Consider the following 20,306-nt stretch of genomic DNA (forward strand, 5'->3'; position numbering starts at 1 on the left):
AAAATCTAATTCTAGAAACTGATAGTTTGTTTGACACATTTGAAGAGAATGAAAGAGTTGCAAATATCTTGATTCGCCTCATGAACTGAATTGAAATCAACTGATACACAAAAAACTGATTCTCTGTGCAATTCCATAAACTACAATTAAAAACTGCACCGAAAGAACATCATTTGCGACCATGTTCTACAACATAAAAATAGATACTTTTTAACAACATTTTACAGAAAAAGGATCACAACGTCAAAAACCATTGGAACTTAACTACAATCTGCTTCACTGGTTTCAACACATTTCTGTAGAAGCAATCTCAAGCTCTGCCCACCACAGTGGAGAAAGTTTTGGAACTGCTGATTCAGGTGTTATCTTTGTTATCTCTCTTAGTCTTTCACTGACATCTTTTATTGTTGGTCTCTGCTTTGGATCTTGGTGCACACAAGATTTAATCAATGCAGCAACTTGTTCAAGCTGATCCTCTTGGTAAGATTCAAGAATTGGATCCACCATATTCTTGAGGGGTTGGTCTCCTTGTAAATAGTGTGATGCCCAGTTTTCAAGTGAGTTCCTTTGTTCCACTGAATAAGGGAGACGACCAGTAACCATCTCAAATAACAAAACACCAAAGCTATAAACGTTACTTTCTAGACTTGCTTTTGGCATGTCAATGGCTTTTGTCTCAGATGAGGTTATGTCATATGAGAAACTCAAATCTGAGAGTTTTGCAGCATAGTCATCGGTCAAGTAAACAGTTTGAGAATTCAGCTTGATAAGGGCCATAGGAGGGTCCAATTGGTGCATATGCTGCAAGCAATAAGCCATACCCGTTGCAACTCTAAGCCTTGTTACCCAATCCAAGTGCTCAGCCTCTTTTACTGGCATTCACAAGAACAAATTTACCAACTCAAACACAACAATAACTAGTTCTATGGTTTTCAACAAATTTAACCAATAATGTGTTAAAGAATGCATATGTTGTTATACTTGGTGATAATTACTCTAAAAATGGTAAAACACTTACTGTGTAAATGCTCAAATAGTGTTCCATTTGGGGCATATTCAAAAACCAACATTCTGGTGAAAGGCTCTTCTTCTTCACAGTATCCAATAAGATTTACAAAATTCTTGTGGTTCACTTTCGATAATGTATCTATCTGAAACCAGAAAAGTTAGTTATAATTACAATGCTTAGATTGCAATTCTACTGTTAAGTTTGTTTGGTCTTCTTCTGTTATGATAATTATTGATACCTTGTTTCTAAATTGAACTTCTAAAGTCTTTGACCAATTCTTGGATGATGTCACCGGAACAGAAGTTACAGCTATTTCAACGCCACTAGACAAAGTTCCTTTGTACACTGTGCCAATAGGCGAAGTACCAATTACATTACTAAAATCTTCACATGCTACTTCAAGATTCAATCTTCTTAACTTTTGAGCACCTGAAAATGTAGAACTCTGTCATTCAAAGCCAGATCAATTAGATGACCGAAGAACGCTGAAAATAAGTTAATTAAGTTCCTGTTCTTTGTCGTGATTCAGGAATCCTGAGTTGCTATGCATTATGGATTTAGACCTTCTATTTTTTTATTAAAAAGACATGATCCTTCTTGAAAACAGAAATACAATTTTTTATTTATAAGTAGTAGATCTTGTTCCTAATAATGTAGGTCCCTGTCATGATAGTCAAAATTTAAAGGCAATTAATTCCTTAGGGACTTTTGTGGTATTCTGTTTTTAGATTTGAAGTAAAATTCAGTCGAGAGATCATGTAATATCAAGTAAAACATCAAATTTGATTTGAGAAAGAAGAACATTAAAACACTTAAGAATTGTATCTAAGTTTTATCATGATAAAAAATGTGCTGCTTAGATTTACCAGTTACAAATGCCTTCTCCAGCTGTCCACTGAGTCCCGTGACCCAAGGTCTGACATTAACCACCTTTGTTTTACAAACATATAAGCCAATGGTTGAAAAAAGAAGAAACACTGTACCACCTATAACTCCAACCAAAATATGAACCTTCGGTGAAGTTCTTTTTTCAGTTTTAGACAGTGGTCCAGAACCTGATGCAGCTTTTTTCTCAGGGGGAGTTAGCTTTGGCACTGGTGAAGGAGGAGAAAGAGGTGAAGGCTTCTCTTGTGGTGCACGATTACGAGGATCTTCATGATCACGATCAAATGGTTTTGGAGGCACTGGTGAAGGAGGAGAAGAAGGTGAAGGCTTCTGTTGTGGTGCACGATTACGAGCATCTTCATGATCACGATGCAATGGTTTTGGGAGTTGCAGTGCCAGTAGGCCACGACTAGTACTTTTACCTTCACCAATATGCCTTTAAAAGGAAAATTGTGTGAACTTGTTTTTTTAGAAAAAAGAAACAGGATGACCCTATCATATAAAATAGCATATATATATATATATATATATGTATATACATTGGACACAACTAAGAATACAAAATACAAGTACATAATTCCAGAGATGGACCACCTTTTAATTAATTAGTAACATACCATGTGGTGGCTCTTTCTATACAAGCTGGCATTTTAGCAGCATTAGTTAGCTGATTTTCATCCACTTGGCACTCAGAAAGCATCCTCAGTTCATTGATTTCCGGGGAGAAACCCACAAGAAATTCATTGTTATCCAACAAGCTACAGATAGAAGAAACTGAGTGAGTAAATATGCAAAAAATTTCTTAAAAAAATAAGTGAAATTGAACTGTTCAAAGAGGGTCATCACCCTACAGGATTGCTAGTGAGATATTGCTCCCAAGATCGGCAGGTAGATATCCACTGAAGTTGTTGTATCCCAAATCCAAAACCTCCAATTCTTTCAACTCCACAAATCCTTCAGGGATGGTTCCAGAGAAAGAGTTGTTCCGTAAAACACTGCAGCATATTCACCCTCCAATTATTCGAAGAAAGGCCAGAATAGAATTAATGAAGGAAAGGAACTGAAACCAGGTAACAAAAATTACATGGACTTTATGTGGTTAAGTTTCACAAGCTCAGGTGCCAGAGTTCCTTCAAGACAGAGATCCTTCAAATTCCTGAGCAAAAAATCACTCAAGCTAAATTTCAAAACACAGGAGACTAATTAATGATGAAAAACTCTGATATGACAACAGCCACTGTCTGTGAAGCTGATAACTTGAGTTAAAACACTGTTCAAATTCGTTGAGCCAAATGAATTTGATGACACAAATGAAGAGATAGAGAAAGAACTTAGAAATAGGAAAAAGAAAAAGACATAAATATTCCTCTTTTTTTCTTTGGTGGCCATGAATTACACCACAGCATTGGTTACAGATAATAAGCAGTTTCTGAGAAAAATGGTAGAAAAAAAAAAACAGCACTTACAAGGCCACAACTCTTTCATCTGAGCACTCAACTCCAAACCAATTACAAGGGTCAAAAGATGCATCATCATCCACCCAATCTGTCAAAGCACCAAAAGGGTCACTCACTATTCTCTGCCTGAACTTCAAAAGAGCATTACCTGCACACAGAAACCACGTTTCAGCATCACCCAAGCAGCCACCAGATTCCACAAACCCAAAAATCCCAGTACCTTCTTCATTCAAAGAACAGCACAAACCCAAATTCTGAAACAAGAAAAAAAGCGCCACAAGGCGCGAAACTATACAAAGATCCTGCAACCGGGTGAGTTTCCTGTTCTTTTCCATTCTTGCTGCAAGAAAAGCGTGTTTCTTGCAAGAATTTTAAAGGTTAATATCCAAAGGAAGCAAAGTTGGAAAGTGTAAACGTATTAAGAATAAAAAAAAAATGTAGTTGAAGAAGATACATAAGGAAGAAGCAAAAGGGTGATGTATAAGGTAAAGTAAAGTAAAGCATGGACTGGTTCCAAGTTCTAAGGTAACATCTAATGACAGCTTCAGTTGAGATTGGTGTTTGTGTTTGTGTTTGTGTCTGTGTTTGTATGAGTGAATGGACCCAAGAGACTTGAAAGCGCGTTCGCTGTCACTGAGCTAACAAGTCATAATAGTAGTAACGGTGCAAGGAGTGAGCCAAGGACAGAACATCTTCACATAACCTTTTTATTACGTTATTGTTAATTTCACGGAAATATATAAAGAAAATCTTGTGATGCTATTAATTATGGAAAATGATTTTAATAATTCAATTCTTTTTAAAATATTTTTATTGTCTGTTTGTAGAGTTTGATTGTATATTTTGATATTTTCACTCTTCCACCTTTCCACCACAAAATATCAAATATCAGGGTTTTTTTTCACTAAATTCGATTTTTCTTTTATTGTTTACTGATATTTGTAAATATATTTCGGGCATAAACCTATTTTAAAACTCTATAAATATGATTCTGTTTGATTTTAGTTGTTATAAATAGTTTCATGTAGGAAAAAGTCATTACAAAAATGTTAATTTTAATGGAGTTATATTTGGAATTTTAAAAGGCTTTAATCTCTGTTAATTGTTATTCGCGGTTTATTATTCTCGTTATAGAATCAACGTCGCTAACACATTAACTAGAAATAATTTTGATAATCCTTTAAGCAGTTAAACTTGCAACCTCGTGTATTTTCAACAATATATAAAACTTTAGGATTATATGTAACTATCTTCTTTAAATTATATTTGTTAAGAAATAATGATTATATAATAAAAGTAATATAAAAGAACGAAATTCATATAATATTTGTTATTAAAATGTATTAAAAAAATGTGTGTAACCATATCATTTATAAAACAATAAATATATTATTTAATGAAGTTATAAACTTAAAAATAATATAATTATTTTAATTTGAAATATTTTTTATCATCTTAATCGTTGTAGCTAAAATTTCTATTTTTAATTAAACTAATTAGTGATAGGAACTTTAAAAAGGTCAAGATATAAAAAAATTTCTTAAAATAATAAAGTTGGATAAAATTATATTTACATAGGAATAAACCATGTTTAAATCTTGGTTTAATATATTTATATACATGTATATAGTGAAACACAAGTCTTAGTCAAGTCTTAAGAGCCGAAGAAAAAAAAAGGAATTAAATGGACATAAAAGAATAAATGAATGGCTGTGTTTTTGATAAGGATGATATGATGTGAGAAAGATGTTTTGGTGCCATTTATGTTTATGCTTCCATGACTTGACTTAGCTATGTGTTCGTGATCATACTAAGACATGCCTTTCTCCAAGACTTTTTTTCATTAACAAATTATACAAATATTACTTTAGGAACTAATTTATTGATTAATCATATAATAGTATAATTATAAATTAACTTTTAAGTATGATTTTAATCCAATAAATACAGTAAGTTTTAGTTTTAAATCTTTAATTAAAAAATATGAATGATGATTCATAAACTTGTTTTTAAAATTGTACAGTATGGCCTACCGCCTGACCGATGGTCAGGCGGACCAAGTACCATCGGTCAGGCGGACCAAGGACCATCGGTCAGGTGGACCCTCATTTATGAAGACAACCGACAGGATGCACGACCCATCAGTCGGGCGGCCACACCAAAACCTAGATCAATAATCAGGTTTAAAACGCAATTGGGTCATGATTAAGAAACCCTAATCACAGGCCCAAACCAAAAACTATAAATAGAAGCCCAAGGTAGGTTGGTAAGCACCTTCAACTCGCATTTTATTACAACATTTACTGCTACCTACCGATCGGTCTTAAATGACTTAAACATCGGAGCCTTTTAGACAGGTACCTCGATCGCCCGACCAGCCGAACGGGAGGAGAGCCGAGCTACGGAGGGAAATGCAGGACCTGGATGTTAACTGTGGGCGGATCTGAGAAGAGCTTGACTGGACGACTGAGCGACAAGAGAAAAAACTGTATAAGCTCGTTAAGGAGAACGTCAGACAAGAGGAGAAAAAAGGTAATTTAAGTGTTGATTGTAGGTGTTTGGTCCTACACCCGAAACAAAAATGATTTCTATTATCATTTCGTAATAACATGATATTTATATAAATATTACATTAGATCTTATTTTAAAATAACATATTACGTTTTGTATTTAACATGTAACCTTGGTAGTTATTTTAAAATATATTTAAATATGTTTTTGATTTCTTATCTTTTAGTAAAAATTGAAATTAGATTATTTTTGAAATTGTGGACTAATTTAGTCTTTTATCTTTAAAAATGTGTGCATTTAGCCATTTTAACAAAATGTTGTTGAGTTTATTTGACTTTTCAAATGTGGTTCTGAACTAATATTGAAGCGAAAATATATCAAAAATGGTAAATGGTGTAAACAACTCAAATGCTATCATGAAACGCGTTTGAAACATCAAATCAACTTAAAAAATAATTGCTTAAAAGGATTAAATACACGTATTTGTAAAGTTGAAGAACTAAATTGGACCAAAATTTCAAAGAGAGATTAATTTCAATTTTTACTTACAGTTAATGGACTAAAAACATATTTAACCTTCATATAAGTATACATATAACTTATATATCTAACTTTTGTATGACTAAAATTGAAACTTGTACTAACATGCATATTAAAAATGAAATTAATTATGACTAAATAAATTTAAAATGTTGGGAATCTAAGTGTGAGTATAAGTCCACATCGAGTAAAAATAGAAAATAAAACATTATAAAAGGATGAAGAATAATAAACTTATTGCTTTAAAATTTTGGGTTGAGAGTAGTGTCATTGGTATTGTATCTCTCTTATGAACTTCTCCCTTTAAAGACCCGACACAGCCTTTCTTTACCAAAATCATTAAAAATAAGTTTACAAAACTATAAGAATTAAAGATGTCAAGATATGTTATGATCTGTGAGATATTCCAATTCACATTTAATTTTTTTTAAATTATGTCAAATTCATTCAATTTCATTTGACTTTAATTGAATTTAAGTGGGCTGTGTTAATTTGCAATCCACCCCAACGACCTTTTGTTATTTTTTTGCTATTTTTTCATAACTTCTATTATAATTATATATTACTTCTAATTATTTAGATTTATAATTTGGTAGTTTTAAAGATTAAATGTTTTCCAATATTGTTTAAATAGTTTGGATGCTTAATTTATTTTTCTATCAATCATATAGATTGACGATTTAATTTCAAACTTATAACAATGTTTAGTGAAGTATAGATGAACATTTTAATTTTACTTTATAAATATATGAATTGACTAAATTGAATTTTAAGTATAGGTCACGTGATTTTCTTCTTTAATCTATTCACTCATGAGAGGGAGATAAAAAAAAAAAGCTCCGCACCTTCAAATTTGTCACAAATCCCATCAAATTAGTTCATCCAAATAAATTTTGCACATCATCACCCTAAACAAACACAACCTTAAAGAAATATTAGAAATGAAAGGCAACAAATAAGACCTAAGTAACTCACAAATATTTAAAATTTAAAGTTACAAAAAATAGTGTTATCCCCTACCATCATCATAATAATGATAATAAATAATAATATAATGTAATAATTGAAAAGCTCAAACAATATGTAATACATTAAATAATATTTAGACAATTAAATTTAATAAGTATATAAAAATTACATTAAATAAATTAAATAATTATATAGTTACATCATTAACATATGAAATAATAAATTATGAAAAACATTGAAACATGAACATTAAAATCGAATTTTCTTTCGTATATAAAAATTCATTTTAAAAGAAACAGTCATGTTTGAAAAAGAAAAAAGAGAAGATAAATGAGTATATTGTTAAATAGTATAATTTAATTTTGTTTCATCTTTTAAAAAGAATTAACCATTGCTTAAATAAAAGCATTCGGATAACTTTGTTCGCTTAAAATATGTGAAATTTATAACTATTTGATATCATTGTAATTAATAATTTCAATATCAAAACTCTTTGTTGCGTCAGTCAGTTGCATCATCTACTGAACTGTCGATGTCTATTTTCATTGGTATTTTGTTGCATTTATAGAAAGATTTAAGATTCCAAGTCAGTAATGATAATTAAAAATTATATAGATCTTAAATAACTTTTCAGAGTTAAAGTAAAAAATTAAGAGAGAAAAAAACTAGAAGAAAAAATATATAAAGTTAAGAGATAAAATATATTTTTTTCAAATATTTGTAATAATTTTAACAAAATTAAAGAAGATTCAGCTACATATAAATCTGCCACAGTTGGCACCATATCTGATCAATGAAGAAAAATACCACACAATCATCTTACCAAAAGGTGAGTAAAGAATCCTTTTCCAACAAACTACAACAAACACCGATCAGAAAAACATTTAAATCTAAAGAAAAAAAAAAACTAAAGGACCGTCAGAAAACAATATTATTTACAAAAAAAGAAAAAAACCAACTTCATAATCAATATTTTTTGTGTTCATTGCATCTTCCTTTCCTCTTCTCATTCCTTCTCTTCCAAAAACTTCCCATACGTGCTCCTTTTCCCCCACCAATCATTTTTCTCATTCTTTCCAGCTTCACATTTTCTTCTTTTTGCCTGCTCCATCATCCTCTACTTCACACTTTCATCACAAACAAATATCTTATATAAAAGGATGCAATGAGTTGTTTGATTTTATTCGTGATAAGAGAAGAATTATATGCATATTGTATTCATACTATATATATTGCATAACTAACATTTAAGATCTGATAAATTAGTGATAAATTATGTAAATAGTAATATTCATAATAAAAAAAATATTATAATTAACTGTCGCTCTTTGGATTTTCTATTATTTAAATATTTTTCAGCAAGTTAACATTTAAAATAGTGAGGGTAATTAAAACAACTGATAAGATATTACATCACGACTTTATTTTTCAATAATGATTAATACAATAACTTTTTTCAAATTTAATATTATTAAATTTAACATTTTAAGACCTTTTTGTTTCACTTCATGAAGCTTATATTTACACGAATATCAATATCGTAAGATTTGGCCTTTCGAAAATGGAAATTGATGGAAAAGTTAAGTTATTGATAATTTTTAAAGAATTATTGTGATATTTTATTTGAAGAGGAATATGAAAAAAAAAAACAAAGAAAGAAAAGTGGGTAGGGGAGTAAATGGAATGGTGAAGAATTTAAGGAAAAAAGTAATATATTGAGAATGGGATGGACACCACCAAATTAAAATCAATATTAATTATAATAGAATATCACCTAAATATTTGTCATATATTAAGATTTTGGTCCATTAAAAATACATTTAAGATATCTAATTCTATGCATATGGTACATAGATTCGCAAAATCATTTTTTAATAGGCATTTTGCTGAAAATTTCCCTTTATTGTTATATTTAATAATCTAGTCAATTTTCTAGCATTTAATTCCTTTTAATATTCAAAGACTCTCCATTGATATTTTGCACCTACTTTGGGTTTCCTTATTTGCTCTGTAATAAAAATGCACGAGGGCATCCTTAGGGGGGAACGTCACCAAGCTATGTGGGGTGGAATCGAAAAATGCAGCATATTGGTGTACAAAAAGATAATCCAGTTCAATATTGCGGTAGGAAAAACTAGGCTAATGCACATGTAAAGGACAATGACATTGTCGCAGTACAGTGCAGGATTGAAACACAACGATCTTCAAATTGAAATTTCATCTGTTAATAAAGAACATTGGCATTGGAGCAAGAGAGTAGTTTCTTTGTCCACCATGAGATAGAATAGTTACACATTATGAAAAAGACTGCACAAGGAAGAGTGAGAAACTACAATAAACCCACAAATGTAACGTTGATGTGCTCCTCAACTTGCAATTAACACTTGGCTAAGGGTAGAAATGTCTAGTTGCGACTGGGACAGATGAAAGTTACCAAGTTATTGAGAGTATTTCAGTTCCCAAGAACTAGTGAAGAGACTAAGCTGGCAATTTAAGACTTTAGGTGTTGAATGAATTAAAAAACTAGAGAGCTGATGAATCATGTGACAAGAATTAAAAAACTACAGAAAGGATATGGATTAGTGATGGAAGATAATAGTGAAAATAAATATGCATATTAGAGTGCAAGGAACAAGTTTCAGCATTAAGATCTAGAGACCCACTAAGTTTAACTTTTGATCTGAAAACATATTTAAAGATCCTGGCATGCCTGTTAAGGGTGCAAGAAGCAAGTTCCCAAGCGTTACTTTTTAACTAGAACTTTAATTTCTTGATCAACGATATCTTTCCAGCTGAGATGAGCTATAATAATGAAAAGAATATTATTTGGATTATGTGAGAAGTTGGCATGAGGTGTGGAGATTGAGGCATATTTGGGCTTTCCAATTCCACGTTGTGAATAGAGTATACAGATTTGGAAACAGAATTTTATTGCGTTAATTACTCTCGCACGCTTCATATCTTACGCTATAGCTAACAAGGCACATTACAAAAGTTTTGGATCTCAAAAGTTAACCTAAAATATAGCGTTGAGATCGGGTTAGTAAGAGAAGCAGTAAGAGTTAAATTTTGCATATAACGGTAGATATCTTGTGGTTCCTCATTTCATTGTGAAAAACAAAATCTAAAATCGGAGAAAAATTAGGACACTGAATAAAATAAACATATGACAATTTCCTGAGAACGGCCATGGCACCAAACGTACTTTTCTTCTAAGGAGGGTTTTGGATTAACATAGTCAATGGCCATCCTAGTTCCTAACTTCCCACCCACTTTTATTCTGATGTAAGGTGCACAATGAATCCCACAAGTCACGAATACGCTTCAAAATATAATTTCAGTTCTTAAAAAAACGTTTTTTGTTCATAGTTCGTCCTTATATTATAAAGACAAAAACAATATAGATCATGAGACAAGCTGGGGTCATGTCAACGTGATAAAAGATGAGGATTGAGCATGAAGAAATTTGCACTATAAAAGAAGTGGGCCAAGCGATCAAATCAGTACTCCAAAAAAACAGGGAAATGGAAAATGGGCCAGACCCTAAACGAGGTCCAACACACGCGGTTCCCACCTCCCAAGACAATTCTCCACGACCTACCTAATGATAATTGTGTATGAACAAGAACAAAAACTGAATCGCAAACTCTGATAACAGTTTCGACCCTTTGAAGCAAATTTGGCATCATCCACCACCAGACACAAACAATTTCAAACAAACAATTTCAGATCATTTGGTGTCATGCTTAACGAAACTTCTCACAGATACTATTGTGTGCTGTCACTCGGTACATGACTCCGCATGACAAGCACAATGTGAATAATTAGTGTTGAAGTGTGCCATTACAACAAATCAAACCTATATAATGAGCTTTAAAACCATATAATAATATCAAAATATTATTAATAATTAATTAACAGTTAATAATGCCGTAACCCTATTCAGATTTGTAGATCCTCAGAGTACACGATTTCAATTAATATATGTAATGTAGTCGCATTGATGAAATGCAAGTGAGAAAGTCATTATTTATAAACATAAATTATTAATTTAATTTCTTCCGTGAGTTGTCTGTGAACTGTGAGCAGTAACTAACCGATGAAGTAAGTTATTTGGTGTGGCGCGGGTGCACGAAGAAGCAAGAAGGGCACCGAATCAAGCCGTTGGGATTGCAAGACGGACAGCTTCGAAATCCGTTTTTTTCGGTGAAGATTTTGTGACTTCCGTTGCACTCATCGCACACTACGAATCTGAAACCTCCGCAGCAGTCGCAAGCGTTCTGATTCGAGCGCGGGAGCCGTTCGATGAGGCGGTGGAGCTCGCCGCTCTCGTGAAGTTGACGGACGTCGTCGGCGCCGCCGATGTAGACGCCGCCGACGAAGACGCGTGGCAGGGCGAGGTTGCTGCGGCGGCCGAGAACTGCGTGAAGTTCGTCGCGGAAGCGGTCATCGATGGAGACGTCGCGCTCGTCGACGGCGACGCGGAGGCCGCGGAGGATGGATCGGACAGCACGGCAGTCGTCGAAAGTGCGGCGGACAACGCGGAGGCTGGTGAAGTAGACGACGACGCCTTGGTCAAGGCCCGGCGGGAGAGCAGCGGGGACGGTAGCGCGCGAGGCACCCAAGGCACGAAGTACGGCGGTGGAGATCCGGACGCGGCGGAATAGAGACGGAGATTTGGGGGCGGCGGGGCTGGATTCGGGCTTTTCTTGGAGGAGGCTCTGAATGTCTTTGAAAGACGAGCAAGAAAAGCTTAATGAGCGAGATCGAGAATGCGAGGGCGATGACGAGGGCGACGGTGACGGCGGTGGAGCGTTGCGGAACCGGTTGGGTGAATTAAGCCACGGTGGCCACATGAGAAGTTATTAGGAAAAGGGAAAAGGGTTTTGGGGGTAGTGAAGATGAGTGAGAGGGTACTGCGCAAAGGAGAAGAAACGTTGAGAGTGTGGGGGTTATAAATGGAAAAAGGGTTATTAATGGTTGGTGTTATCCATGATGCATCATCATTGTTCCTGCATAATCATAACCCTACCTACAGCTGCATGTGCCTTCCTTTCTTTTTTATTATATTGTCAAGGTTTTTAAATCTTCAGTTTTCCACAATGCTTTCACACGTGAAACCTGAAATGTTAGGAAAATTAAAAGAATCTTAAAATACTACCGTAGTAGTTATAGTATAAGTTGAAAAGGGATGGAAAAATTTGTGGGCGTATATATTTACGGATCAAATCTATCTCATGCGTATTGCGGTAAGTATTATACTTATTGATATACATATACACACGTATATATAAATTTAAAGAATTCCTTATAAATATTTTGAATGATTTTATTCTTTCTTCAAATATGATAAATCTTATAAATCATATTATTGGAAATAGATGGCGTAGATTTTAGGCCAGAAGCTACCACTAACGTTCACCATGGTATTTTAGAAAAGTCATTTGGTTGACGAGTTAACATGGAATACGAGTTTTAAGTATATTAATGTGTTGGTTTTAATAGAGAAGATTTACCATCCACAAATTTAAAGTGATTTTATATAACTAAGATAATATTGAAAGTGGATCAATATGATTTATCCGAGTAGCTTCACCATAGATTGTTCAGAAGTGAGATAGTCTAACCCAAATTACTTTTTCGCAATTTTTAAGAAATACGCAAGCGACTCCATTCAATTAAAATAATTAAACATTTAGTTTCATGTTTTAAACTAATAGTGTGACATTTTTTGTAATTGTAAGGAGTGATTGCAGAATAATTATGGATGAAATGTATGATATGTGACATATTTAAAATCTATATAATTTTAAACAAATCCTCCTACTATCGACTTACCAATTATAACGGAATAAAATAGAATATAGTCAATCCAGTTTCCTTTACATATGATTAAGTAGATTGATTTATATTAAAATTATTGTACATTTTTTCTAATTTTATTTCTAATATAACAGATGCCTTAAATTATTCCATATTTCAAATACTTAAAAGAAATTCAAAACATAAATGTAGCTAACTCAAGCCAAAACAATCTGATCAAGATATGTTAAGTTTAAATGAGTTTAATAAAGATATAAAATTGGGTAACCGCTACGGTACATCCCTCTTATAAATAACAAGTATATAAAAATTGTCTCAATCTATCAATAACCTATTTCATCAAATAAACGTATTTTGTTTAAACAATATTCTAATTGATAAAATAATTTTCAAATAACTTGGAAGTGATGATAACCGCACTGGCAATCATGAGAAAATTTAGAAGAAAAGTGAGGATAGGAATGAAGAACTTGTTTGTAATCCTAGCAAAAGAAACTAATGATTGCACACTAAATTAAACTTCAATACAGCTTGCTGATAAAGAGCACAAGCTGCATTAGTAATAAGAGTTCAAAGGAGAAGAAGCAAATTACAAGAATATAGATAACTGAGGGGGAACCAAAACTTCATCACATTTTTAATCCTCTAGAGAAGAGAATCTCTCCATAGGGCACCTTTTGCTCCACTTTCAAGGCATCGCGGGAAGCAAGAACTATGCATGAAAGAATTAAATTAGGCATTATTATAACTTGAATGAATATTCTAGGAAAAATACTTTAATCCTTCAATCTTTTTAATAAATAGAAACCTTAAACATTAATTTTATCTTAATTTATACTTAAACTTTGTTTTACTACAAATAAATATATTGAAACTTAATTTTATTATAACTTATTCTTAAACTTTAGTATTTTTAAATAGAGAAATGAAGTTTTAATGTTATCCTAGTTAATCTTTAAACTTTTTTAACTTTTTATAAATAATTATTTTCTAAGATATCGAAGTTAATTCTTTTAGATTAAAATCAACGATTCTTTAATCCTTTTTAAGAAAAACTATTCATAAAAAATAATACCTTTTGAAAAAAATTAAAAATTTAGGTGTCTATTTCTAAAAACAATAAACTGTAAGGATAAATTAGAAAAAGTTAAATACAATATGCCTATTTGTAAAAGATAAATTTTTTGATAATAAATTTTAAAAAATAATTAAAGTTTAGAATATTTATTTGAAAAAAGAAAGTAAAGTTTGAGTTTTGATAATGTTTTCCGTTGTTTCAAGAGGAAAAGAAAAAAGTCTATTGACATTGTAAAATATATTTATACTATTATCCGATCATAAATAGTTATATTATGCTTTTTCTAAAGTTTACGATAATCATTTTAAATGTCATACGTTATACTTGAATGACGGTGTAAAGTAGTGAATATAACATTAAAATATTAATTTAAAGATTTAAATTAATATATGACAATTTCTTATTTTGAGCATTTCATAAAGTTTTTTTTCATATATGATAATCTAAAAATTTATAAGATTTTGATGAAATCTTTAAATAATATTTATTTTGTAGTTTTGCCAGAACTATTATATTAACTTTTCTAATTAATTATTAAAATATTTTTAAATTTCTCTTTTAGTCCTTTTTATCATGAGAGTCAAACATCATCCTTATATACTATTAATAAACATAAAAGTCGTAATGTATATTATCTCAACACTAGAAAGATCATATTACACTATTTGTATTTAACAAACATACAAACATCTGTGGAACAGAATTAACGGAGATAATATCGAATACATAAATCAATTTTTATTTATTTGTTATATAAATATTTTTTTTTAAAAGATTAAATGCTTAAAATAAAAATTGTTAATTTAAACTTATTTTAACCAATTTTAAATATAGGATAGATAAAGGAACTAAAGAATAAATACCACAAATTTGATAGAAAAGTTGTGCCGCTGATGTCCGTGTCATTCCAGCAGCTAGATTATGGAGGGATTCAACGGGAGGAGCTCCAGGAGTGTCAAAGTGTGCCTTCATCTGTCTGTTCAAATACAAGGAATATGCATTATTATTATCCAAAACTACTTCTGTAAATGTAATTATGATTAATAATTAATTAAAGAGATTCATACGCTTGGATGGAATCGGTTATCTTGTCACTGGGATGATTGATGTTTACTTGAGTTTGAGTGGGTCCTGTTTCCACGAGGAGTTCTGAAAAGGAACTTGTGAGACTGATGTGTGTGATAAGTGAATAAAGAATATTCCATTACAGGTGGTCCTCGTCCAATGTTAGAAAAAGCCTTAACAAGTAATATACCTTGATCAGGTGTGGGACCATCTTCATACAGCCTAGCTAACTTGAAATTTACGTCTTCTACTAGTGGTTCAAGGCCTCCACTGCTGTTTGCTGATGAAGAATACCTTTTATTTTTGAATCTGTTAATATTTCTGAAGCATCAGACTACAACAAATTTTACTCAACATGTGCAGAACTATAATATCTTTTTGTCCTTTAGATATCAAGGTGAAATGGACATTTGAAACTATAATGAGTTATTGAACAATATTTGGTAGGTTATAAATTGAACCAACTACCTCCCGGAATCAAAGTCTGAAAGTGAGGCAGGACCATGTTCAGACGCTGGTCTTGGAAAGGAATGTGCACTGTCTCCTACAAAAACATATCCAAGAACAATTATGTCGTGTTTTCTTACACATGGACGTCCATTAGAGAATTGAAAGATCCAATAAACAAATCAATGAAAATTACCGGCTTTCACAGATGAGACATGCGGAGTAGAGTCATGCCCTCTCAAAAGGCTAGCCGTCAGTTCATCCATGAGGACATTTTTCCTCTGCTTCTCTACTGGAGGTGCCTGGTTGTCTAGCCTACTGTCAAAATCTTCAGAAGGCTTCACATTTGGAAATTTTATCAGAAATAAGCTACATATCCTCCTAAAATGAAGAAAAGCAAACCAAAAGATGGAGTTTAAGACTAACAAATTGCATGAAATCTCCACTGTGTACTCCTGGAGGGGATGAAAATGATGGTTCTGGAGGATGGTGGGCTGAAATCCTTTCTGCATAAAATTGAGTTTGTTACTTTCTGCTAAGTTCCATATAAAGGTTGGCTAGCTTCTTACGATCAACTAATACCATTTTAAATCGCCCCCTCCCCGGACATCCCAGAGAGAGACTCTATGCTGACCTGAAGGTGAATCGTGGGGTGGTTGAATGCTCTTAATCCATAAGTCAAGAATAGGTGCTGGATAATATATATCGTTATTTTCAGCTGTAAATAAATCACCACTGAGCGCAACAGGTGGCAGCTTCATGAGGTTGGCTATCTTTGTTGAAGACAAAACATTAGTTTGCTGCAACAGAGAGAAGATAGTGTTTATAGTGGAAGTATTTTATTGAACATATTATTGGATTTCAACTTTTATCTGCTTCACTTTTATTATTTTTCTTATTTTTTATGATATTGGACTCTTCATTCATCTTTCCTTAAAAAATTGTCTGGTTCCCTAAAATATCAAATATGGAAAACAACAAATGGAAGAAACAAAACCTGTTTCTTTCTTCCCCTTCGCGAGACAATGTCAGAAGCGTTCTGAAGCCAGTGTTGATATATGTGCACAGGAATAATGGTTTGCTCATAATCCATTTCGATATGCAAGCGTTGTCCTCTTTTCCTTTTATTTGGTCCTCGCCTTCTAGGTTCCTGTTGCATTGCACTTCTAAGTTTAGTCATTTCTTTTCTCATCAGTTGTAACGGTCATTGTAGTTTTAAATAGTAGTCAACCTGTCTGGGTGGCATGGCTTCATCAGGTTGCCGAATGTCCTGTTGTTCAGGATGAAGGTCTTCAAACATATCAGCTGCAGAAGTTATATGTCAGCAAACAAATTTCATTCTTTCTTTTTTAATTTTTATATTGACAGTGTTTAGTTATTTCTACTTTTAATATTTGACTGACTCATAAGGGAAAAACTATACCTTATATTATCTTCACAATAAATGGTAATATAGCTGAAATGTAATCCCATGATCACTAAATTTCCATAATAAGACTTCAGTTTCTATGCGAAAGATGTCCTTTTACAAGTCAACTTATAATACCAAAATAAATTTTTACCTACACGCCACCAACTAAAAATGACAATTGCTTATCTTCCATAGTCATTTGTCAAGACTAAACCTCCTCTCTGGTAGGAAAAGTAAAACAGGACGTTGAGAGATACACAAGTTGTATTATATACAATTCAGTACAGAAACTCCATTATTCCTGTACAACACTAGTAATCTGACACTCCATTACTCCTCCACAATCCTTAAGCTATAGTACACTTCAAATTGTAGCCTAACTCAATACGGAAAACTCAACTATTCAAGCTTCTAAGACCAGGTGATGGCCCAATTTGGTCTAGATGTTACATTATTCTTCCATCAAAAACCCAGTGCCATAAGCTACATGCGTAGAGTACCGACTAGGGAAATGCTGAGAAATTAAAAAATAAAAAACGCAGTTAAGGTGTTGGGAAAGTCTACCAATAATTAAAAAGGGAAAATGTTAAAAATTAAAATAACATTAGAGTAACAGCCAAAACTACTTCATAGTTGCAATTTTTTAACTAAAAAAATTATTGGTACCTAGTCGTAAATATATAATTTTCTATAACATTATTTAAAGCTTTCATGTTTACATACAGACAAATGATTGTTATCCTAATCACCTCTGGTAGGCTCATCTTGATGAGGTGGGGAGGGTATAAGCGCAGTTGGAATTTGATCTCCTGAAGTTACATTTACCAGTGTTTCCTCATCTCCTTCAATATCAAACCTGCCACAATCATCCAAAAAATAAATGGATTGTCGCTAGAAACTAAAGACTACAATACAAAATAAAGATGATTGAAACTAAAAACCTCTCAAAGCGATTGTATGGATCCGCATTAGCTTGGAATGTTTCAAAGCGTTCAAATAAGGTAATATTCTCCACGTCAGCTGAGAATGATAAGAGTGAGCAAATTGACACTTGCATGAACTATACATATATATGTTTTGCAAATCCAAGGACGAAAACCTTGATGGAGAAATTCAGATGGATCTTGGTCCTCTCTTGCTCCATTACTAATGAAGGGTTCATCCACACTATCAAGTCGCTGCAATAAGCAAGGGTTTGGATTAGCTCAACCTAATTGACGAACAATTTTATTGATTAGGTCTTTCCCATTCTAATTCCATGCAGTGAGACCAGATACGTATACCATAGTGAAATAGGCGTTATGTTGGAATCCCGTTGTGGTGCCTGTGTTGGAAAACTGAAGGGACTGTTCAATATCTGCCACGTTCGTCTCACGGATTCCTGGCAGAGTAACAGCCTCTTTCCTGTCAAAGAGAAAAGGAGTTACTTTAGAGCATAGGTGAGTTAAATATTGATTAATGATGTATAGACAACCCATTTAAGTATATATTTTCCTTAAATCTTTGAAAAAAATAATGAAATTACTCACTGAGTCACATATTTATCTGAAAGGAAGTATATTACGGATAACTTGAATAACAGAGCATACAAATGTGACTAACTTGGCCTTGGATTTTGCCTTGGGGAGCAATGTAGGATCAGGGGCAGTCTTGACTTTCCATGCTTCGTTTATCTCAACCTTGTACCCATAGGGAAAAAATATAAAAAAGAAAAAAAAAACTGAATTCTCAGTAAATGTCAAAGTTCAGCTTCGTACCAGAAAACGGGTCACGTCATCTGCGAGAAAAAAAGGAAGATAAAATTATAAACAAAAAGTAGAGAATTCTGATAAAATCGTTGTGCAATGAAAATGGACTTTCAACATTTTAATGTTACATTAATCATGAGAACAGCGATTCAAAGTTTACCATAAAGGAGCTTCACTTTTCTCTCATACACAATCACCACTCCTCCTGATAAAAACGCAACAACAATTAAGCAGAGGCGCGGAGATATGCTACATTTCTACCCATTAACTGAAATAGAAATTGAAGCTGAAGATAGCAACGAGAGAGAGAAAGAGAGAGCACCCATGAGAATTCCAGAAAGTCTAAGAGCCATAGGAACAGATGGGTTCAGAATCTCTTCGCTATAAAACAAGTACAAGAAACAAGAAGACAATATATCAGCTCCTTTAGTTGGCAATGTATATAACTCTAGGCTACACCAAAATAAGCGCGCAAGTAACCATTACCAGATCTTAATGATGTTAAGCTTGTCCAGCTTTCTTCGGTTTATCTTTGCGTGCATAGTGGCAGCCATCCTTCATGAAGAACCGGTGAGAAAAAGCGACTAATATTTTTATTTTTCATTTTAGAAACAAAACGCTGATGTTAAACAAAATTGAAATCCAGAATCACTTAAATGAACAGAAAAAAAAAAAAAAAAAAAACTCAGCAACAAAAATATTCGTAAATCAACGACGACGTAACTAGTTTTGTATGATCACATTTTTACAGAGAATAGATATAGAAACGTCGCACTACTATGGACAAGCATGTTTTATAACAGAAAACATAAATAAAGAAATGGACAAGCATGATGACTAAAATTAGAATCGTTGATGAAGTAACAGAAAACAGAGAGCAGAAACATGAAGCCCAAAAATGAAATACATGGAAACGGAGTTACCATATTTGGCCAAGAGGAGCCTTCCGAGCAAGAAGCTGGTGAGAGTAAAACATCTTCAAGAGAAATTCAACTATCTGTATGTACATACATAACTGTATCACCAAAGTAGAAAAAACTCGGTTTATCTCAAATTAAAAAACGCATAGAAAGAAGAATTAGAAAGTAAACCTCGCAAAAGAGACTCAAAACTATGCGCTCGCTTCGCCTTGCAACACTTTCTACCCGCCAAAATGCAGTGTGTAGTAATGTAACGCATCAAGCAAGTAACAAACACTACGAATGTAGCAAACAAAGCGTGACTATAACACGTGTCAATGGAGAGGTACTGTAGCACGTTGTTTAGCTCCCTCACTCTTCCTGTTAGAGTGGGCTCCACATGATCAACGATTTTTCTCATTTTTATCCATTGATGGTGAATTCGTTAGAAAAAGGTGAAAACC

At 32.9% G+C, this 20,306-nt stretch overlaps 3 protein-coding genes across 4 annotated transcripts; all 3 read right to left on the reverse strand.

Annotated features, from left to right (window-relative positions):
* Window positions 1-45: 45 nt before the first annotated feature.
* On the reverse strand, window positions 46-4,041 carry LOC114195380 (putative inactive receptor-like protein kinase At3g56050). Of its 2 annotated transcripts, none has more exons than XM_028085822.2 (9): window positions 3,572-4,041; window positions 3,361-3,499; window positions 2,979-3,071; window positions 2,746-2,889; window positions 2,512-2,652; window positions 1,876-2,330; window positions 1,248-1,438; window positions 1,019-1,151; window positions 46-872 (listed from the first exon to the last, which is right to left on the reverse strand). In XM_028085822.2, the coding sequence occupies exons 1-9, from the start codon at window positions 3,684-3,686 to the stop codon at window positions 286-288; spliced, it is 1,998 nt and encodes a 665-aa protein (XP_027941623.1). In that variant the 5' UTR covers window positions 3,687-4,041; the 3' UTR covers window positions 46-285. The 2 variants fall into 2 exon arrangements, with proteins under 2 accessions (XP_027941623.1, XP_027941624.1); XM_028085823.2 differs by having other exon boundaries at window positions 2,979-3,050; window positions 3,572-4,039.
* A 7,212-nt stretch (window positions 4,042-11,253) lies between these two features.
* On the reverse strand, window positions 11,254-12,359 carry LOC114193579 (uncharacterized protein At3g28850-like). Its single transcript, XM_028083436.2, has one exon. The coding sequence runs from the start codon at window positions 12,225-12,227 to the stop codon at window positions 11,481-11,483; it is 747 nt and encodes a 248-aa protein (XP_027939237.1). The 5' UTR covers window positions 12,228-12,359; the 3' UTR covers window positions 11,254-11,480.
* A 1,187-nt stretch (window positions 12,360-13,546) lies between these two features.
* On the reverse strand, window positions 13,547-20,300 carry SYN1 (Rad21/Rec8-like family protein). Its single transcript, XM_028083209.2, has 21 exons — window positions 20,035-20,300; window positions 19,867-19,940; window positions 19,430-19,498; window positions 19,266-19,324; window positions 19,104-19,148; window positions 18,953-18,972; window positions 18,798-18,874; window positions 18,479-18,599; window positions 18,295-18,373; window positions 18,137-18,215; window positions 17,945-18,051; window positions 17,016-17,089; window positions 16,782-16,934; window positions 16,419-16,584; window positions 16,211-16,290; window positions 15,981-16,122; window positions 15,806-15,881; window positions 15,528-15,646; window positions 15,340-15,421; window positions 15,136-15,248; window positions 13,547-13,906 (listed from the first exon to the last, which is right to left on the reverse strand). The coding sequence occupies exons 2-21, from the start codon at window positions 19,917-19,919 to the stop codon at window positions 13,824-13,826; spliced, it is 1,797 nt and encodes a 598-aa protein (XP_027939010.1). The 5' UTR covers window positions 19,920-19,940; window positions 20,035-20,300; the 3' UTR covers window positions 13,547-13,823.
* Window positions 20,301-20,306: the final 6 nt, after the last annotated feature.

Source organism: Vigna unguiculata, chromosome 8, assembly GCF_037176805.1.
Source record: "Vigna unguiculata cultivar grain cowpea cultivar isolate G323 ecotype 2 chromosome 8, ASM3717680v1, whole genome shotgun sequence".
Classification (NCBI taxonomy): domain Eukaryota; kingdom Viridiplantae; phylum Streptophyta; class Magnoliopsida; order Fabales; family Fabaceae; genus Vigna; species Vigna unguiculata.